Below are 16,165 nucleotides of genomic sequence, written 5' to 3' on the forward strand. Positions count from 1 at the left end.
CACACGGTGACACGAGGGTGGGGGTTTCAAGGCAAAAAGTCAGATTTTTCAGGTGACTGAGGCAGATTGAGATGGAGGGAAGAGTCCATTTCCACCACCCCATTGACACACTCCGCTTCCAAAGAGATTCCTGGGGGGATTTATTCTAGCCTTTGTTCCTTGATGCTTTCAGATCTCTGCAGAGGGTCGGGGTGTGGCCTCCATTGCCAACATGTTGACCATAACTAGGATCCACAATGTCATCTCTGCAGTGGCTGGCATGAGGAGGTGAAGCCCACATGGATCTCCATGCCCCTTGGGGAGCAGCCAGGCGGACAAAGGGGCTCAGCTTTGCGTGCTGTGGTGGGGCCGTGTCTGGGAGCTAAGTGATGCAGGGAAGTGGGAGGAGAAGGTTGTTTCTATCTCACAACATCCTGGCTTTCAAACTTCCTATTTGCTGTTTTTGTTTCAAGTAGGACTTCCTAATGTTGGCTCAGCTTGTGAGCTGCTTGGGGCAGGGTCCGCCTCTTAGCTCTGTGTTTGTAAGTGCCTACCAGAGGGGGGTCCTAGGCAGTACAGCAGGGCAGATAATGTGCAGCAGAGCCTATGCAAGAGGCCACACTTGCTGGGCAACCTCCTGTCTTAAGAGTCGCAAAGAATGCCCCCAAATGTACGTTGTTCCCATCAATAGCTCTCCAGGTGAAGAAATGTAAATTGACAAAGCTCCACTGACTTTCCACCCGGGGAGGGCTCCCAAGTGCTCTGCTGTCAGCGGGACATGTGGCAGCTCAAGCTAGATCCTGAGCCACACTGGCTGCTGCTGGTGTTATAGCAGCGCCCCAGGGCCCCAGTCAGAGATGGACAAGCATCCGGCCCAACAGGGCACCAGCCACCTATGAATACGTGGGAGCCCAGCTGGATCCAAATGGGGGGATAGTGGAGGTTCCACTCATGTCCCTACTGCTGGGGAGTGGTGGAGAGAAGACACCGCTGTCACCTCCCCCGAGTCAGGGGTGAGGTTGGGAAGGGAGGAGTGCAGGAGCACCAGGGATGAATGTGGCGTGTGCATGCAGATGTGGGGAGCCAGCAGTGGCTCAGGGACTGGCTGTTTCTCCTACTGGTGTTGCTGGGACAGCCAGGGAGTGCAAGAGAAGGGTTTGTCACTCCTGTCCCTCCTGGTGGGATTGGGTAGGCATGTCAGCATCCACTCAGGGTAGGAGCTCAGGAGGTGGTGGGAAGATGTGAACTAGCAGGTGTGGAGGGAAAGAGCATGACAAACTTCCCAGGGACCTGAGGGATGGTCGCAGCAGAAGCTGGACTCAAGCCCTTGGCCTACCTAGAACTAATCACTGACACTTGTTCTCATTGAGGATCAGGCCAGCATCACCTGAGCAATTCTTGGCTGAGCTGGCATTGAGACTGACACGCCAGAGCCATGTTAGACCTCTCAAAGCATCTACTGGGGCTGGACTGGGGTCCAGAAACATCCTCCAGAGAGACTTTGTGCTAGGACCCAGGCGCTGCCTATCCCCATCCCTGCCATACGGCCTTGGGGAGAAGACAGCCAGCCAGAGACTCCAGTGGGCATGGGCAGAAGCCACCAAGGCAGGCACCTCTGGACATTCCAGCTAACTCTGTAGGACCTTCGGTGACTTTCTCTGCTCTGTGCTGATTGGTTGTTTGCTCCAACCCTCCCCTTCCCCTCCCTCACCCGTTCTTCCCTTTAGCGGCACTCCATGCCTGCCTCTTATTCTCCTCTCCCCTGCCCCCTCTCTTTCACAGCACTAACATGCCATGTGCTGCTAGTGCACGGCTCATTCGACTGGCATGTTCTGCCTCCTCCCAGCCCGCATCTGTCTGATCTGCTGAGACTGGATGCTGTTCGGGGCAGGGACTGTCCACTACTCAGTACAGTGCCTAGCACAAGGAGCCCCCCTTCTTAGTTGGGCCTTTGGCACTACCATCCAAAGCATGATTACTAAGAACAACCGGGAGCTAGGTGGTGTAATAGAGAGCCTGGAGCACTGGGCCTGGTGCCAGATTTGAGGCCTGAACCAAAGGCTGTAGGCCTGGCCTTGGCAAAAGAATAACACACTAAATATTTATGCAAATACCTTTCAGAAGGCTAGTACGGATACATCCCAATCTTGTACAAGAGCAGATGGTTTAACAGAACAATGAATAGGGATGTTGTGTCTGAGATATCAGGCACAAGGGGAGGTAACAAACGTGTCAAGAAACTGGCAGGGTGGTAGGTAAGTTGTTTGTCTCAGGCTATAAATGTCAGGGTCCCTTGCCTTAACCCTTTGTATGGCCTAGGGGACAGCAGAGACTCTTGCTGCTGACTGAGCCACTCCTTGCCACAGGCACTGGTGTTAGCATACCTGTAACCATGGAGCCAGGGCGCTAGGACTGCAACTTGAGGGCAATACACCAGGCCGAGTGCCTTTGTCACCCTGTGCCTGTGCGCTCTCTTTATAAGTAACATCGAGGTCTGCTAAATTAGCAGGCTGCATGAGCTGCTAGTCCAAGGACAGATGCATTGAGCAACCTAAACAGTATTACCAAGGCAACAGCATTCCAGCCTTCAGCACTTGACAACAGGCAAGTGAGCAGGAAGAGGTTTGCTGGGGTGATGGGGAAAAGTAAGCACTGCTGCGGGTTAGCTGTCTCCTAGGCTGACTATACAGTATCACTTCCATCTGCCATGGCAGGGTTATTCTGCATCCCCAAGCTGTGAATGGCTCAAAGGGGAAGTTAGGAAATGGGTTTAATATATATGGGAATGTAAAAGCTGCAGCCACTAACCCTCCATGCCTAGGGTGACCAGACGTCCCGATTTTATCGGGACTGTCCCGATATTTGCTTCTTTGTCCCGCGTCCTGAACAATGTTTGGTCAGGACACTGGACAAATACAAAATTTTGCCCTCCCAGAGGGACTCTCGCCCCCCCAACACCCTTGCTCCGCCCCCTCCATCCCCCATTGGCTCCCTCCCCAAATCCCCGCCCTGGCCCCCCCTCTTCCCCAACCACGCAGCATTCCTCCTGCCTCCCAGGCTTGCAGCTGCATGGCGGCGCAAGCCAGGAGGGAGAGGGGTGGTGGCGGTGCCTGGATCCTGGAGCTGGTGAGTCAGCTCCGGCACCCGGGCACCGGGCAGGCGGGTAAAGGGAGGGAGACCGGGGGGGGGGAGGGGATCAGCTCTGAGCCCCCCGCCGCACCAGAGGGCTCCTGCCCAGCCCCCGGGCCGCTGCACACCAGGGCCCAGGAGAGCAGTGCGGAGGCTGCTCCAGTCCTGCAGCCCGCGGGGCAGCGCAGAGCAGGGGTGGGGCCAAATCCCCGCTGCTGCCAGTGAGCCCCGTGCCTCTCCCTCGTGCTCACGGGTTCAGCTCCTTCCCGGTGGGACGCGCCTCCCGCCCCCTGGCCTACCCTGGGCACATGCGGCGCACGTCCTGCGCCTCTCCCATTCAGCTGCGCTCCAGTGGCTCCTTCCTGGCGGGAGGGAGACTAGGCACGGGGGACGCACGACACATATGTCCAGGGTGGGCCTTGGGCAGCGGGAGGCACCTCCCACCGGGAAGGAGCCGCAGCCGCGAGCGGGAGGGAGAGGCGCGGGGCTCCCTGGCAGCAGCAAGGATTCGGCCCGTGCCACCCACCCGGTCCCTGCCCGCTCCGCGCTGCCCCCGCCCGGACCCACTGCGTCCCGATATTTTATATCTCTGATCTGGTCACCCTATCCATGCCTGACTGCCCTTTCGTCCCTAGGATGATTAACCTGGCCAGAGAGTATGCCAGCAAGCGTGTCGTCTTTGGGAAGCTCATCAAGGACCATCCCTTGCACATGCAAACCATGGCCCGGCTGGAGGTAAGGCTTCCTCACACTCAGCTAGCTCGCTCGCTCACTCAGACCGCAAGGCAAAGATTCACCACTGCTGCAGGGAGCTGTTAATCAGCGAGGCCACCTGCCACTGTTGTTCATAACCAGACTGGTCAGAGCTCTGTGGAGTTTTGTTACTGACGCTGTCAACCCTGCTTTAGGCACAAGGCTGCCAGAACTGGCTAGTATCGATCCATGGCACATTAGATAGGGATGTGACACGTACTCCAGCAGGATTTGAGCTGAGCTGAGCAGGGATTCAGCCACTCTGCAGGAGCCTGGATTTGCTCAAACAGCAGACAGGTGCAGAGCTATTCCTCCTAGAAGTACATGGATGCCCATGTAACCTAAGCGCATGTTATACCTTGCCCTTGGGCATGTAATTGAGCCTGGGACCTCTGGATCTCAAAGCATGAGCCTCAGAGGCTTGAGCTAAAAGACCCAGCTCCATTAGCCCAGGCCATAGCAGGCTCATTAACTTTGACAGGAGACCCAGGCACCAGTAGAGGTGGACAGAGCACCCGAGTGGGTTTCACCCATGTCCAAAATGGTCCCTGAATGATTTGTGGAATCCCTGGTGCAGTACATGGTGCTCTATTATTTAAATTCTATGGGGACTGTAAGCACTTCAGAGCAGTGGGTGCCTTCCACTCTGTCTGTGCAGCACCTGGCACAGTGGGGCCCTGATCCTGCTCAGGCGCTCTAGGCCTGCTGTAATAGAAATAAATAATAACAATATACAGACAAACAGGACTGAGGACTATAGAAGCGAGCTGGGTGTGAATCATAGAATCATAGAATATCAGAGTTGGAAGGGACCTCAGGAGGTCATCTAGTCCAACCCCCTGCTCAAAGCAGGACCAATTCCCAACTAAATCATCCCAGCCAGGGCTTTGTCAAGCCGGGCCTTAAAAACCTCCAAGGAAGGAGACTCCACCACCTCCCTAGGTAATGCATTCCAGTGCTTCACCACCCTCCTAGTGAAATAGTGTTTCCTAATATCCAACCTAGACCTCCCCCACTGCAACTTGAGATCATTGCTCCTTGTTCTGTCATCTGCCACTACTGAGAACAGCCGAGCTCCGTCCTCTTTTGGAACCCCCCTTCAGGTAGTTGAAGGCTGCTATCAAATCCCCCCTCATTCTTCTCTTCTGCAGACTAAACAATCCCAGTTCCCTCCGCCTCTCCTCATAAGTCATGTGCTCCAGACCCCTAATCATTTTTGTTGCCCTCCACTGGACTCTTTCCAATTTTTCCACATCCTTCTTGTAGTGTGGGGCCCAAAACTGGACACAGTACTCCAGATGAGGCCTCACCAATGTCGAATAAAGGGGAACGATCACGTTCCTCGATCTGCTGGCAATGCCCCTACTTATACAGCCCAAAATACTGTTAGCCTTCTTGGCAACAAGAGCACACTGTTGACTCATATCCAGCTTCTCGTCCACTGTGACCCCTAGGTCCTTTTCTGCAGAACTGCTACCTAGCCATTCGGTCCCTAGTCTGTAGCAGTGAATGGGATTCTTCCGTCCTAAGTGCAGGACTCTGCACTCGTCCTTGTTGAACCTCATCAGGTTTTTTTGGGCCCAATCCTCTAATTTGTCTAGGTCCCTCTGTATCCGATCCCTACCCTCTAGTGTATCTACCATGCCTCCTAGTTTAGTGTCATCTGCAAACTTGCTGAGAGTGCAGTCCACACCATCCTCCAGATCATTAATAAATATACTAAACAAAACTGGCCCCAGGACCGACCCTTGGGGCACTCCACTTGAAACCAGCTGCCAACTAGACATGGAGCCATTGATCACTGCCCGTTGAGCCCGACGATCTAGCCAGCTTTCTATCCACCTTACAGTCCATTCATCCAGCCCATACTTCTTTAACTTGGCGGCAATAATACTGTGGGGGAGACTGTATCAAAAGCTTTGCTAAAGTCAAGGAATAACACATCCTCATCCACAGAGCCAGTTATCTCATTATAGAAGGCAATTAGGTTAGTCAGGCGTGACTTGCCCTTGGTGAATCCATGCTGACTGTTCCTGATCACTTTCCTCTCCTCTAAAATGTTTCATAATTGATTCCTTGAGGACCTGCTCCATGATTTTTCCAGGGACTGAAGTGAGGCTGACTGGCTTGTAGTTTCCCAGATCCTCCTCCTTCCCTTTTTTAAAGATGGGCACTACATTAGCCTTTTTCCAGTCATCCAGGACCTCCCCCGATCACCATGAGTTTTCAAAAATAATGGCTAATGGCTCTGCAATCTCATCCGCCAACTCCTTTAGCACCCTCAGATGCAGCACATCCGGCCCCATGGACTTGTGCACGTCCAGTTTTTCTAAATAGTCCCGAACCACTTCTTTCTCCACAGAGGGCTGGTCACCTCCTCCCCATATTGTGCTGCCCAGTGCAGCAGTCTGGGAGCTGACCTTGTTTGTGAAGACACAGGCAAAAAAAGCATTGAGTACATTAGCTTTTTCCACATCCTCGGTCACTAGGTTGCCTCCCTCATTCAGTAAGGGGCCCACACTTTCCTTGACTTTCTTCTTGTTGCTAACATACCTGAAGAAACCCTTCTTGTTACTCTTAACATCTCTTGCTAGCTGCAACTCCAAGTGTGATTTGGCCTTCCTGATTTCACTCCTGCATGCCTGAGCAATATTTTTATACTCCTCCCTGGTCATTTGTCCACTCTTCCACTTCCTGTAAGCTTCTTTTTTGCGTTTAAGGTCAGCAAGGATTTCACTGTTTAGCCAAGCTGGTCGCCTGCCATATTTACTATTCTTTCTACACATTGGGATGGTTTGTTCCTGCAACCGCAATAAGGATTCTTTAAAATACAGCCAGCTCTCCTGGACCCCTTTGCCCTTCATGTTATTCTCCCAGGGGATCCTGCCCATCTGTGAACCTGCACTCTGGCTCTGATGAACCAGCTGGGCTGTGGAAGGAGTTTCAAACCTTGGTCTGGATTAGCAGTTTGGTCCTTCTCTGCTTTACAGAGATCAGAGAAGAAAATATTGTTTGTTATGGTAAATCACCAAAAAACAACCTGCAGAAACTTATTGTCCAAAAAGGGATCTAAAATACAAAGGGCCCTGCTCACTTCCCCAAACCCAATCAAACCTTCCGTTTCCTTCTTGCTCTGAGCAATGTAACATCATGCAAATGCTTGGCCCCATGGTGGGACAAGTTCCTCTTTCATCCCCACCTAATATATAAGAATCCTTTTTCAGGGTGATGGTGTTGGGGGAGAGACAGCTGTATCTCCAAGCTATTACTATCAAACATAGAAGTTGATGTTCTAGCATCTCTGAGTCTGTCCTCAGAACAGTGATATGGCCAGCTGGTCTAAATGGCCTCTGCAGAGCACATCAGAACAGATGCATGCAGAAAAGCTTAATATCATGTTGCCAGGGAAATGAGCCACTTATCAAGCAATCAGCCCGAGTTTTTGCAGGTCCTGACAAGTGGTTGCACCTGCCTCTCTGCAGATCATAGAATATCAGGGTTGGAAGGGACCTCGGGAGTTCATCTAGTCCAACCCCCTGCTCAAAGCAGGACCAACACCAACTAAATCATCCCAGCCAGGGCTTTGTCAAGCCTGACCTTAAAAACCTCTTAGGAAGGAAATTCCACCACCTCCCTAGGTAACCCATTCCAGTGCTTCACCACCCTCCTAGTGAAAAGGTTTTTTCTAATATCCAACCTGAACCTCCCCCACTGCAACTTGAGACCATTATTCCTTGTTCTGTCATCTGATACCACTGAGAACAGTCTAGATCAGGGGTCTCAAACTCAAATGATCATGAGGACTAGTACATTGGCCCGAGAGCCGCATTACTGATACCTCCCCCGCTGCTGCCCTCAGCCCCGCACCCACTCCACCCCTTCCATGAGGCCCCGCCCCTGCCCTGCCTCTTCCCACCCCTTCCCTGCCCCCATTCCAACCCCTTCCCCAAAATTCCCACCCCAACTCTGGTGTGGGGTGTGGTGGGGGCTCAGCGCAGGGAGTTGGAGTGTGGGGTGCAGGAGGGGTGAGGGGTACAGTAAGGGTGCAGGGTGCGGCAGGGGGCTCAGGGCAGTGGGATGGGGTGCAAGAGGAGTGTGGGGTGTGGCAGGGGGTTCAGGGCAGGGGGTCAGGGTGCAGGAGGCCCAAAACTGGACATAGCAGGGCTGCCCAGAGGATTCAGGGGGCCTGGGGCAAAGCAATTTTGGGGGCCCTGTGTTGGAGACCCCTGGTCTAGATCCATCCTCTTTGGACCCCCCTTTCAGGTAGTTGAAAGCAGCTATCAAATCCCCCCTCATTTTTCTCTTCTACAGACTGAACAATCCCAGTTCCCTCAGCCTCTCCTCATAAGTCATGTGCTCCAGCCCCCTAATCATTTGTGTTGCCATCCACTGGACTCTTTCCAATTTTTCCACATCCTTCTTGTAGTGTGGGGCCCAAAACTGGACACAGTACTCCAGATGAGGCCTCACCAATGCCGAATAGAGGGGAATGATCACGTCCCTCGATCTGCTGGCAATGCTCCTACTTATATAGCCCAAATTGCTGTTAGCCTTCTTGGTAACAAGGGCACACTGTTGACTCATATCCAGCTTCTTGTCCACTGTAACCCCTAGGTCCTTTTCTGCAGAACTGCTGCCTAGCCACTAACCCTAGTCTGTATCAGTGCAGGGGATTCTTCCATCCTTGTTGAACCTCATCAGATTTATTTTGGCCCAAACCTCTAATTTATCTAGGTCCCTCTGTATCCTATCCCTACCCTCCAGCGTATCTACCACTCCTCCCAGTTTAGTGTCATCTGCAAACTTGCTGAGGGTGCAATCCATGCCATCCTTCCATCTTTGGAAGGATGTCATCTTGTGTCCTGTGCATCACTGTGGAAGGATGTGGACTTGTGATGTCGTGGTATAGCTGAGAATTGTATCAGGTGCCTGGAAGGAGTATTGATCTGGTGTCTGATGGAGCCTAAAAAAGTGGCACTGTCCCACTCCTAATACTGGACCATGGTTACAGAACTACCAAGGGAATGAGGACCCCACACCTGGTCTGCAATACCTGGGCAGAGCAGCCTTTGCCTCTGCAGCTTTGGCAGGGGCTTGGTCGTGATTCAAGGTAATTCTCCCAGTACAAGGTCAGATGTGGCTGATGCATGCCTGTGCCCATAGGGATTGCACGTGAACGCTCCCTGCTTCTTCTTTCCCTGCAGGTGGAAACTCGAGGGGCCTTTCTCATGCTCATGGAGATAGCCAGGCTGCTGGGATTAGAGGAGACCAAGATGGCCAGTGAGCAGGACCTGCATCTTCTCAGGCTGCTGACGCCAGTTGCTAAGCTCTACACTGGGAAACAGGTATTGGGTGGCCACATTCGATTAGCCTGGGATGGGCTCTGTGCCGCATGTCACTGACCTTGAGCTGGACGGAAGAATGAATTACAGGGAGAATACAAATTGCAGCAGCAATACAGTGTCCAGGGCTTGGGGTAGAAAGAGGAAAACCTGCTCCTGCAAGGCTAGCAGAACAATGGAATGACTGCTGCCAGTTAGGGCAGGTGGGTTAATTAATTGCTCTGCATTGTGAGGAGTGGAGGTCAGCTATAGGGCACGGGAGAGGTGTGTTCCGATCAGTGATTGGTGAATGAGGCACATGTTTGATCAGAACAGATGGAACAGTGGTGTGGGTTTTTTAAAGTGTGTGTACACTTGGCCATAGGCATGCGCACGGGGTGTGCCCAGGCACACCCTAATCATGCCTGAGCTCGGTCTGGGAAGGCTGCTCCTCCCCCTCCCCCGCTGGAGGCTTGGGGCGGGGAGGAGGACAAATAGAAGGCTGCTTAGCACACCCAGGGAGATCAGCTGTTGGCAACTGCTAATCAGCTATTTAGCATGCTGCAGCAGCCCTCATTACCCCTTTGGCTGGCTGCAGCCAATCAGCTGTTCGGTGTGAAGTCGGACCTATCAGCTGTTTCCCCTACCCCTACTGCAGCTTGGAGATTGCAGGCAGAGGTGAGTGAGTCTTTCTGATTTTCAGGGTAGAGGAAGCTGGGGTATGGGGGACCAGCAGCCAGGGCACAGCAGCTTCTGGGCTAGCTGCAGAGGGGTGGGCAGCCTCTTGGCAGGGGGCTGGGGGGAGATGGGCAGGCAGCTTCTGGGTTGGCTCCAGGGGACGGGCCAGGGGCTTTCTCAAGGACTGAGCCAGCCAGTCTCAGCCCACCCTGGTGTTTCCCCCGGGACCTGTGTTCCCCCTTCAGTCAGGAGAAACCAGCTCCAGACTCCCTTAGTGCTGGGCAGGGGGGCAAACCAAAGGACATAGCTCCTTTAAGAAAAGTTCTTCCTTGTGTCTTTTGAGTGAAATTGGGCTGGGGCCTGCAGCTTGCCCCCCTCCCCCTTCTTTACCTGTCCAGAGGGGCTTCACTCCAGGCCCAGCTGCAAATGAGCAGCCTCCCCAAGCCTGGATGCTGTCCAGCCCCCTCCTATGTAGGCTCTGGGAGCTTCCAGCCCCTGTGGTTCCCTTATGCCAGGGAAAGTAATGCTTGCCCCCTCCTCCATGCCTAGATCAAGCCTGCCTGAGGGGCTTTTCCTATAAGAGGCAATTTATCCCCTCCCCTGCCAATCAGCATCCCCTCCTCCCAGTGTAAGGAAGGATTGATTCTCTTCCCCTGGATCCACCTCCACCCTCCCCCCCCTGCCCCCCACCCCTCCACCTCCTGGGGAATTCGTTCCCTTGCATCCATCCCCCTCTATCACTTCAGGTCAGGAGATGCTGCCCTGCTTCACCTTGGGACACCTGAGCTCCTCTTGTTTCAGGGTGCTGGGCTGCTGCAGCCTGGTGGAGTAAGCAACTGGCCCCCACTCCCCTGCCTTTGGCCATGGTCCCACCAGGGGCTCCCCTCCCACAAAAGTTGTAGAGTGTGTGAAGGAGTCAAAGTGGGGTGGGCTGCAGCCCCGGGATTGGGAACAGCTGGAGCAACAACACAGCAGCCACACAGCAGGATGAATGAATGGGCCACTTCTATGCTGGGCTGTTGAATTAAATTTCTCTCTGTGTCAGAGCGTGTAGTTTCTAGGCTGGCTGCAGGGAGTGGGTTTCGGGGGAGACAGCTGCTTTGAGTGTGTGGGTGGGAGCTGCTGCTAAATAGAGCTACCAGGAAGTGGGGAGCAGAGAGAGATGGGAAAAGGGACACAGATGGAGAACAAGAACTGGGAAACATCAGGAAGGGGAGATACCAATGGTAGACACGCTTTCAATAACTAGAATGAAAGTGTATAAACGTTGAAAATAGCCTCCCCTCAAAACTGGCAGAGTAATCCTCCAGCACCCACATCTCACCCTTAAGGCAGGAGGGGCAGAAAGGAGTGAGCAGCTGGTGGGAGGCATTTAGGGGAGGGAGTTTGCAAGAAGGAGGTTTTCTAGGGGGATGGGGTAGGAAGAGGTGGAGTGGGGGTGGAGCCTTGGATAAGGGGGTGAAGCCAGGATGGGGCACCCACCGCAAAACCAAAAGTCAGCACTTATGAGTCAGGGTGACAGGGTCCTCCCTGCCTGCGCAGGGTGTATTTATTGCCTGTACAGACTTCCCCAGCAGCTGCACAAAGTTGTTGTAATTGTGTCACACAGTGAACCCCATGCTGCTACCAAGACCCCCCTTACTCCCCCACCCGGTCCCGCCCAGCCAATCGCTGCCTCCCCAGCGCTACACATGACCTTTGACTTACGTCAGTCATAGCACTCTTTCACCATTGCACTCCAGCTTGGTTGGCGCTCTCAGTGCCTGCCCCGTAAGTGCCATCACGTCATTGGTCAAGGGGATGCCCAGGGGGTGGGATTTGGTGGGGACTCTATTCTGAGCGGTGGCATGGTAAGGGGGCTGGGCCGGGTCACGGTGGGTTGGATGTGGGCCTGACGGTCTCAGTAGCAGTCAGGGGATGGGGAATGGGGGTGTTGGATAGGGTGTGGAAGTCCCAGAGGGCCTGTCAGGGGCAGGGGTGTGGCTAGGGGTCAGGGCTGTCAGGGGACAGTTGGTGGGGATAGTTGGTGGGGTCCTGGGGGGTGATTGGGAGCGGGGGGGGGGGGGTCTCTGGAGGGGGCGGGCAGGGGACAAGGAGCAGGGTGGTTGAATGGGTTGGGAGTTCTGGGGATCCTGTCAGGAGGCAGGGAGTGGTTGGATAGGCATGGGAGTCCCGGGGGTCTGTCTCGGGGTGGGGGTGTGGATAAGGGTCATGGCAGGTAGGGGATAGGCTCCTAGGGAGGCAGTTACAGTGCGGGGGGGGGGGTCTCAGGGGAGGGCAGTCAGGAGACAAGAGAGCATGGAGGCTTAGATAGGGGGTAGGGTCCAGTGAGGGGACAAGGAGCAGTGGGGGTTGGGGTTCTGAGGGGGGCAATCAGGGGACAGGAAGTAGGAGGGTGTGGATCGGGATGGGGGTGGGGCTTGGGTGGGACTCCCTGGGTGCACACCCTAATGAAATGTGCTGCGCATGCCTATGCACTTGGCTGAAAATATTTTGCTAAATTAAAAAAGAGAATTCTCCTTTGGGCAGAGACCAAGCAAAGACAATTCACTCCCCAAAGGAATTTGTTTCCTACAGTTATGAGCAATTGAAAAAGGGGCTTGGGTTTGTGTAGAAGTTCAGTTTCAACCTTAACTCTCTAGAAGTCTCCCCTGCTGTTTCTCTCTCTCTAAACGTGTGCAGAAGTTTGAATGGATCCACTTATCCAGGGAGGGAGGTAATGTGTTTGTCTTGAAACAAATTGCTTTACTTCCAGGCACTATTTTTTGCATTATTTATCAATGGAGCATGGGGATTACTGTCTGCTTCTCAGGGCAACTTGCTGGCCTCTCACAGTTGACACTCTAAGCTGCTGAACTTCAAGATTTTGACCAAGTGGCCCTTTGACTAGGCGCGTTTCCCAACCTGCTCTACACACAGTACTTACAAAATCAGACATAAAATACAAAAGTGGCACAGCACACTGTTACTGAAAATTTACTTTCTCATTTTTACCATATAATTATAAAATCAATGGGAATATAAATCTTGTACTTACATTTCAGTGTCTAGTATATAGAGCAGTATAAACAAATAACTCTATGAAATTTTAGTTTGTACTGACTTTGCTAGTGCTCTTTATGTAGCCTGTTGTAAAACTAAGCAAATATCTAGATGAGTTGATGTACCCCCCGGATGACCACAGTGTCACTCCAGGGACACATGAACCCCTGATTGAGAACCACTGCCCTAGTTCCTCTCCCCAGAGAGTCCCTCCAAATCCCTTTATGTCCATGTAGGGTAACGAGTCACCTGCCTCACTGAGTTAGCATAACCCACTTAACCCTTTCCCTGCAGGATCAGCACCCAAAACTGTTTGGCTGCAACATAGTAATTAGCATGGAGGACAGCATGAGCCATTTCTCCATCTGGGTAATTTGGATCTTCCAGTTCAAATCCTGGAGTCTTGTGCTCTGTGTTTTGCAGGCGATTGCTGTTATTTCTGAGGGACTGGAGTGTTTTGGAGGGCAGGGCTACATGGAAGACACTGGCTTGCCAGTCGCACTGCGAGATGCCCAGGTAAGAAAACACAAACTAAGCACGACAGTTCTTCTCTATAGCTCCTCACTTGGTGCCCCTCAGGCATCCCTTTGCAGTGCTGCACCTCAGTCTGGCTCTCTGCCAAAGACAGATTGCCAAATGTCTAATGTCATGGCTGTCCTCTGCCCATTTGCCAGCCCTGCTCTTGGACCCCACATCACCACAGAGCTCTAACACTGTGATAGAACTGACCAGTCTGTCATTGTTCTTCTCGTCTTGATGGGCCATTCCCCGTCATGTCACTCGTGATTGACTCCTGCCCGGGGCGCTATTGAGCTGTCAGCCACATACTGACTTCCTCTGCCTGTTTGCCCTCATATGGGCTCACTCCTTCCTCAGAGAACCGACCCCTCCTGCTTCACACCCTCCCCTGGGCTGCTCCCATAAACTTGGTCTCCCCCCTCTCATCTCCCTACAAGCCTTCCTCACCTCCCTTCACAGTTCATTCCCTCTCCAGCCCTTGTCTCCTCTTTGGGCTTTGCAATGCCAACCTCCCGTACCCCATTCAACCCCAGCCTCGTCTGCTCTTCACAGCACTCCATCTGCCCTAGCCACCAGCCTTTAACCCCGTCCTCCTTCCCCAGCCTTTAACCTCGTATTCTGCAAGCACCGTGAAGTCCTGGCTCTCCCCCCGCATACATCTGCTCTTTCTGACTTAGCAGTTCCCCTTCTCCTTGCTCATCCACTCTCCTGACTCTACGCCTAGCAGCTCTACCCTTCAGTCACTATGGGATGTGTGTAGGAGACCAGTCAGAGTTCCTGTCATTGGTAAGAAATCCCAATAACCTGTCCCTCCTCCTTCACAGGTGCTGACCATCTGGGAGGGAACAACAAATATCCTCTCACTTGACGTGCTGCGCTCTCTCACCAAAAGCCAAGGCCAGGTTCTAGATGCATTCTGCTCTGGAGTGCAGGTGTGTTCACCACGGCAACATTGATCCTCCAGAGGTACCACCTCCCTGGACCTGGCTTCTTGCTCCTACTGCAAGACCTGCTGGGAACACCACTGCTTTAGAGTGCTGAGTTGATTGCCTCCAACCAGGCATTTCCCCCACTCTCACTCAGGGCTGAGGCTGCTGCTGCTGCCTGGCACCCCATGTTCCTTTCTTATGGCTGTGGTTTGGGAAGGGGAAGACCCCGGAGGGATTTGACAGCTCTCCAGCTATGGCTCTTGGTTTCAACAACCATGAACTACTTTATCTGTTGCATCCTTGAGCTGTAGGTGGTGAAAAAGGTTTGACTTACTGAACCAATTCTCCTGTCAACATTTCCCATGCCCGCATGGCTGTCCCACAGAAGAGCCTCAACAATGTGAAAAATGCCCCAAAACTTTCTCTGGAGTGGGCTGAAGCCCTTAAAAAGCCCACCCAGCTTTGCATTTCGTTTAACACTATTCCAGTAGGTTCGAGTGACACCAAGCAAAGCATGGCGAAATGGCTGTCTCATTGCATCTCTCCATGCTGCAGCCAGCTGAGCCTGTCGAGGCTCATTCCCCTTGGGGCTTCCAAGCTCAGATCTGGCTAGTCAGGAGACAGTCGGGCTTCTCTGCATCCAGGTACCAAGCACTATTGCTTAGACTGGGCTTCTAGACGAGAATCCTCGTTTGACATATGAGCTGCCGGTGCCCCAACTCTCCTGGCCTCTAGAAATTGGATTTATTTTGGGTTTTTATATTACCCACTGTTTTCACTCACTGCCATACCACTCCCTGGCATCAGAGTGTGGAGCAATATGTGGGGCCAGTTTTATTGGCTATGGCTTTGCTACAGTACTTTGGATGCATTTTAAAATCCACTTCTACTCCGAGAAGTGACATTTAAAAAATGGTGGTATGGGGTTCCAGGATTCTTGTATGCCAACAAGTTCATATCAAATTTGATCAGCTCACAAATGAAACCGGCTCTTTCTGAATGTCAGCTGTGCAAAACTCAGCCTGGACTATGTACAAATAAAGCCGAGTGTTCTGCCTTTTCATGCATCATCAACAATGATTCTGCAGACCAGTTTGTGCCCTCAGTGAAATCTGCGCAGCCCTATTGAAGTAAATAAGTAAATATGATTTGCAAGCAAAGCCCCCTGTTTTTGGTGTCCTCCCTCTTATTTTTAAATATGCATAACCTTGAAAATGATTCTCCATTATAAGAAACAAGTCCAGTTCTGGCTGTATTGTTTGTTTGCAGTAAGGAGAGGCTAACCAAAAAGAGTGGCAGCTTAAACAGTTTCTGATGGATTCAGAAATACCTAGATTCTAAAGGTCATTCCCTGTTTGACTACATCAGTCAGAAAAGTGATGGTAAAAATGGCCCCCTTGATGCTGCCCTCCTGTCAGTTATACTCTTATGGACTTAGAGTAGGTAGACAGGGAGGAAAGCCAAGCTGGAGTTGTTTCTGCCTTTGACATGATCACTGAAGCTGCTGGCTGAGTTCTTATTCCAGAATTTTTTTTCTCCTTATAACAGAGGAAGGGGGAAAAAACCCAGTTTGATTTTCCTGTACGTTGAATTTACACCGCTGGCAGTTGGGGGGGGAGAAAAAATCACCTGTGTGTGTATGTTTAAAAAGAAAAAAAAAAAGCCAATGAGAGATGAAAGGATTTGCTGCAGAACACACCTGTCGCTGTTCTGCCCAGAACCATGCTTTGAAGCTGATCAGATTTTGGATCTGCAGTACCTGGGTCCCTTTAAACACACAATTTGGGCCAGGAGTCGGCGACCTTCGCACACAGG

The 16,165-nt window shown here is 52.4% G+C and overlaps 1 protein-coding gene across 4 annotated transcripts in view; it reads left to right on the forward strand.

Annotated features, from left to right (window-relative positions):
- Positions 1-16,165, forward strand: part of LOC128824526 (acyl-CoA dehydrogenase family member 11-like) — a 40,219-nt gene that overhangs the window by 9,914 nt on the left and 14,140 nt on the right. For all 4 annotated transcript variants that reach the window (XM_054006112.1, XM_054006114.1, XM_054006113.1 and 1 more), the window contains exons 7-11: positions 173-267; positions 3,744-3,843; positions 9,066-9,206; positions 13,326-13,418; positions 14,246-14,353. In XM_054006112.1, the coding sequence (XP_053862087.1) occupies positions 173-267; positions 3,744-3,843; positions 9,066-9,206; positions 13,326-13,418; positions 14,246-14,353 (537 nt within the window). The remainder of the gene's footprint in view (positions 1-172; positions 268-3,743; positions 3,844-9,065; positions 9,207-13,325; positions 13,419-14,245; positions 14,354-16,165) is intronic.

Source organism: Malaclemys terrapin, chromosome 16 (genome assembly GCF_027887155.1).
Source record: "Malaclemys terrapin pileata isolate rMalTer1 chromosome 16, rMalTer1.hap1, whole genome shotgun sequence".
In the NCBI taxonomy this organism is placed as follows: Eukaryota; Metazoa; Chordata; order Testudines; family Emydidae; genus Malaclemys; species Malaclemys terrapin.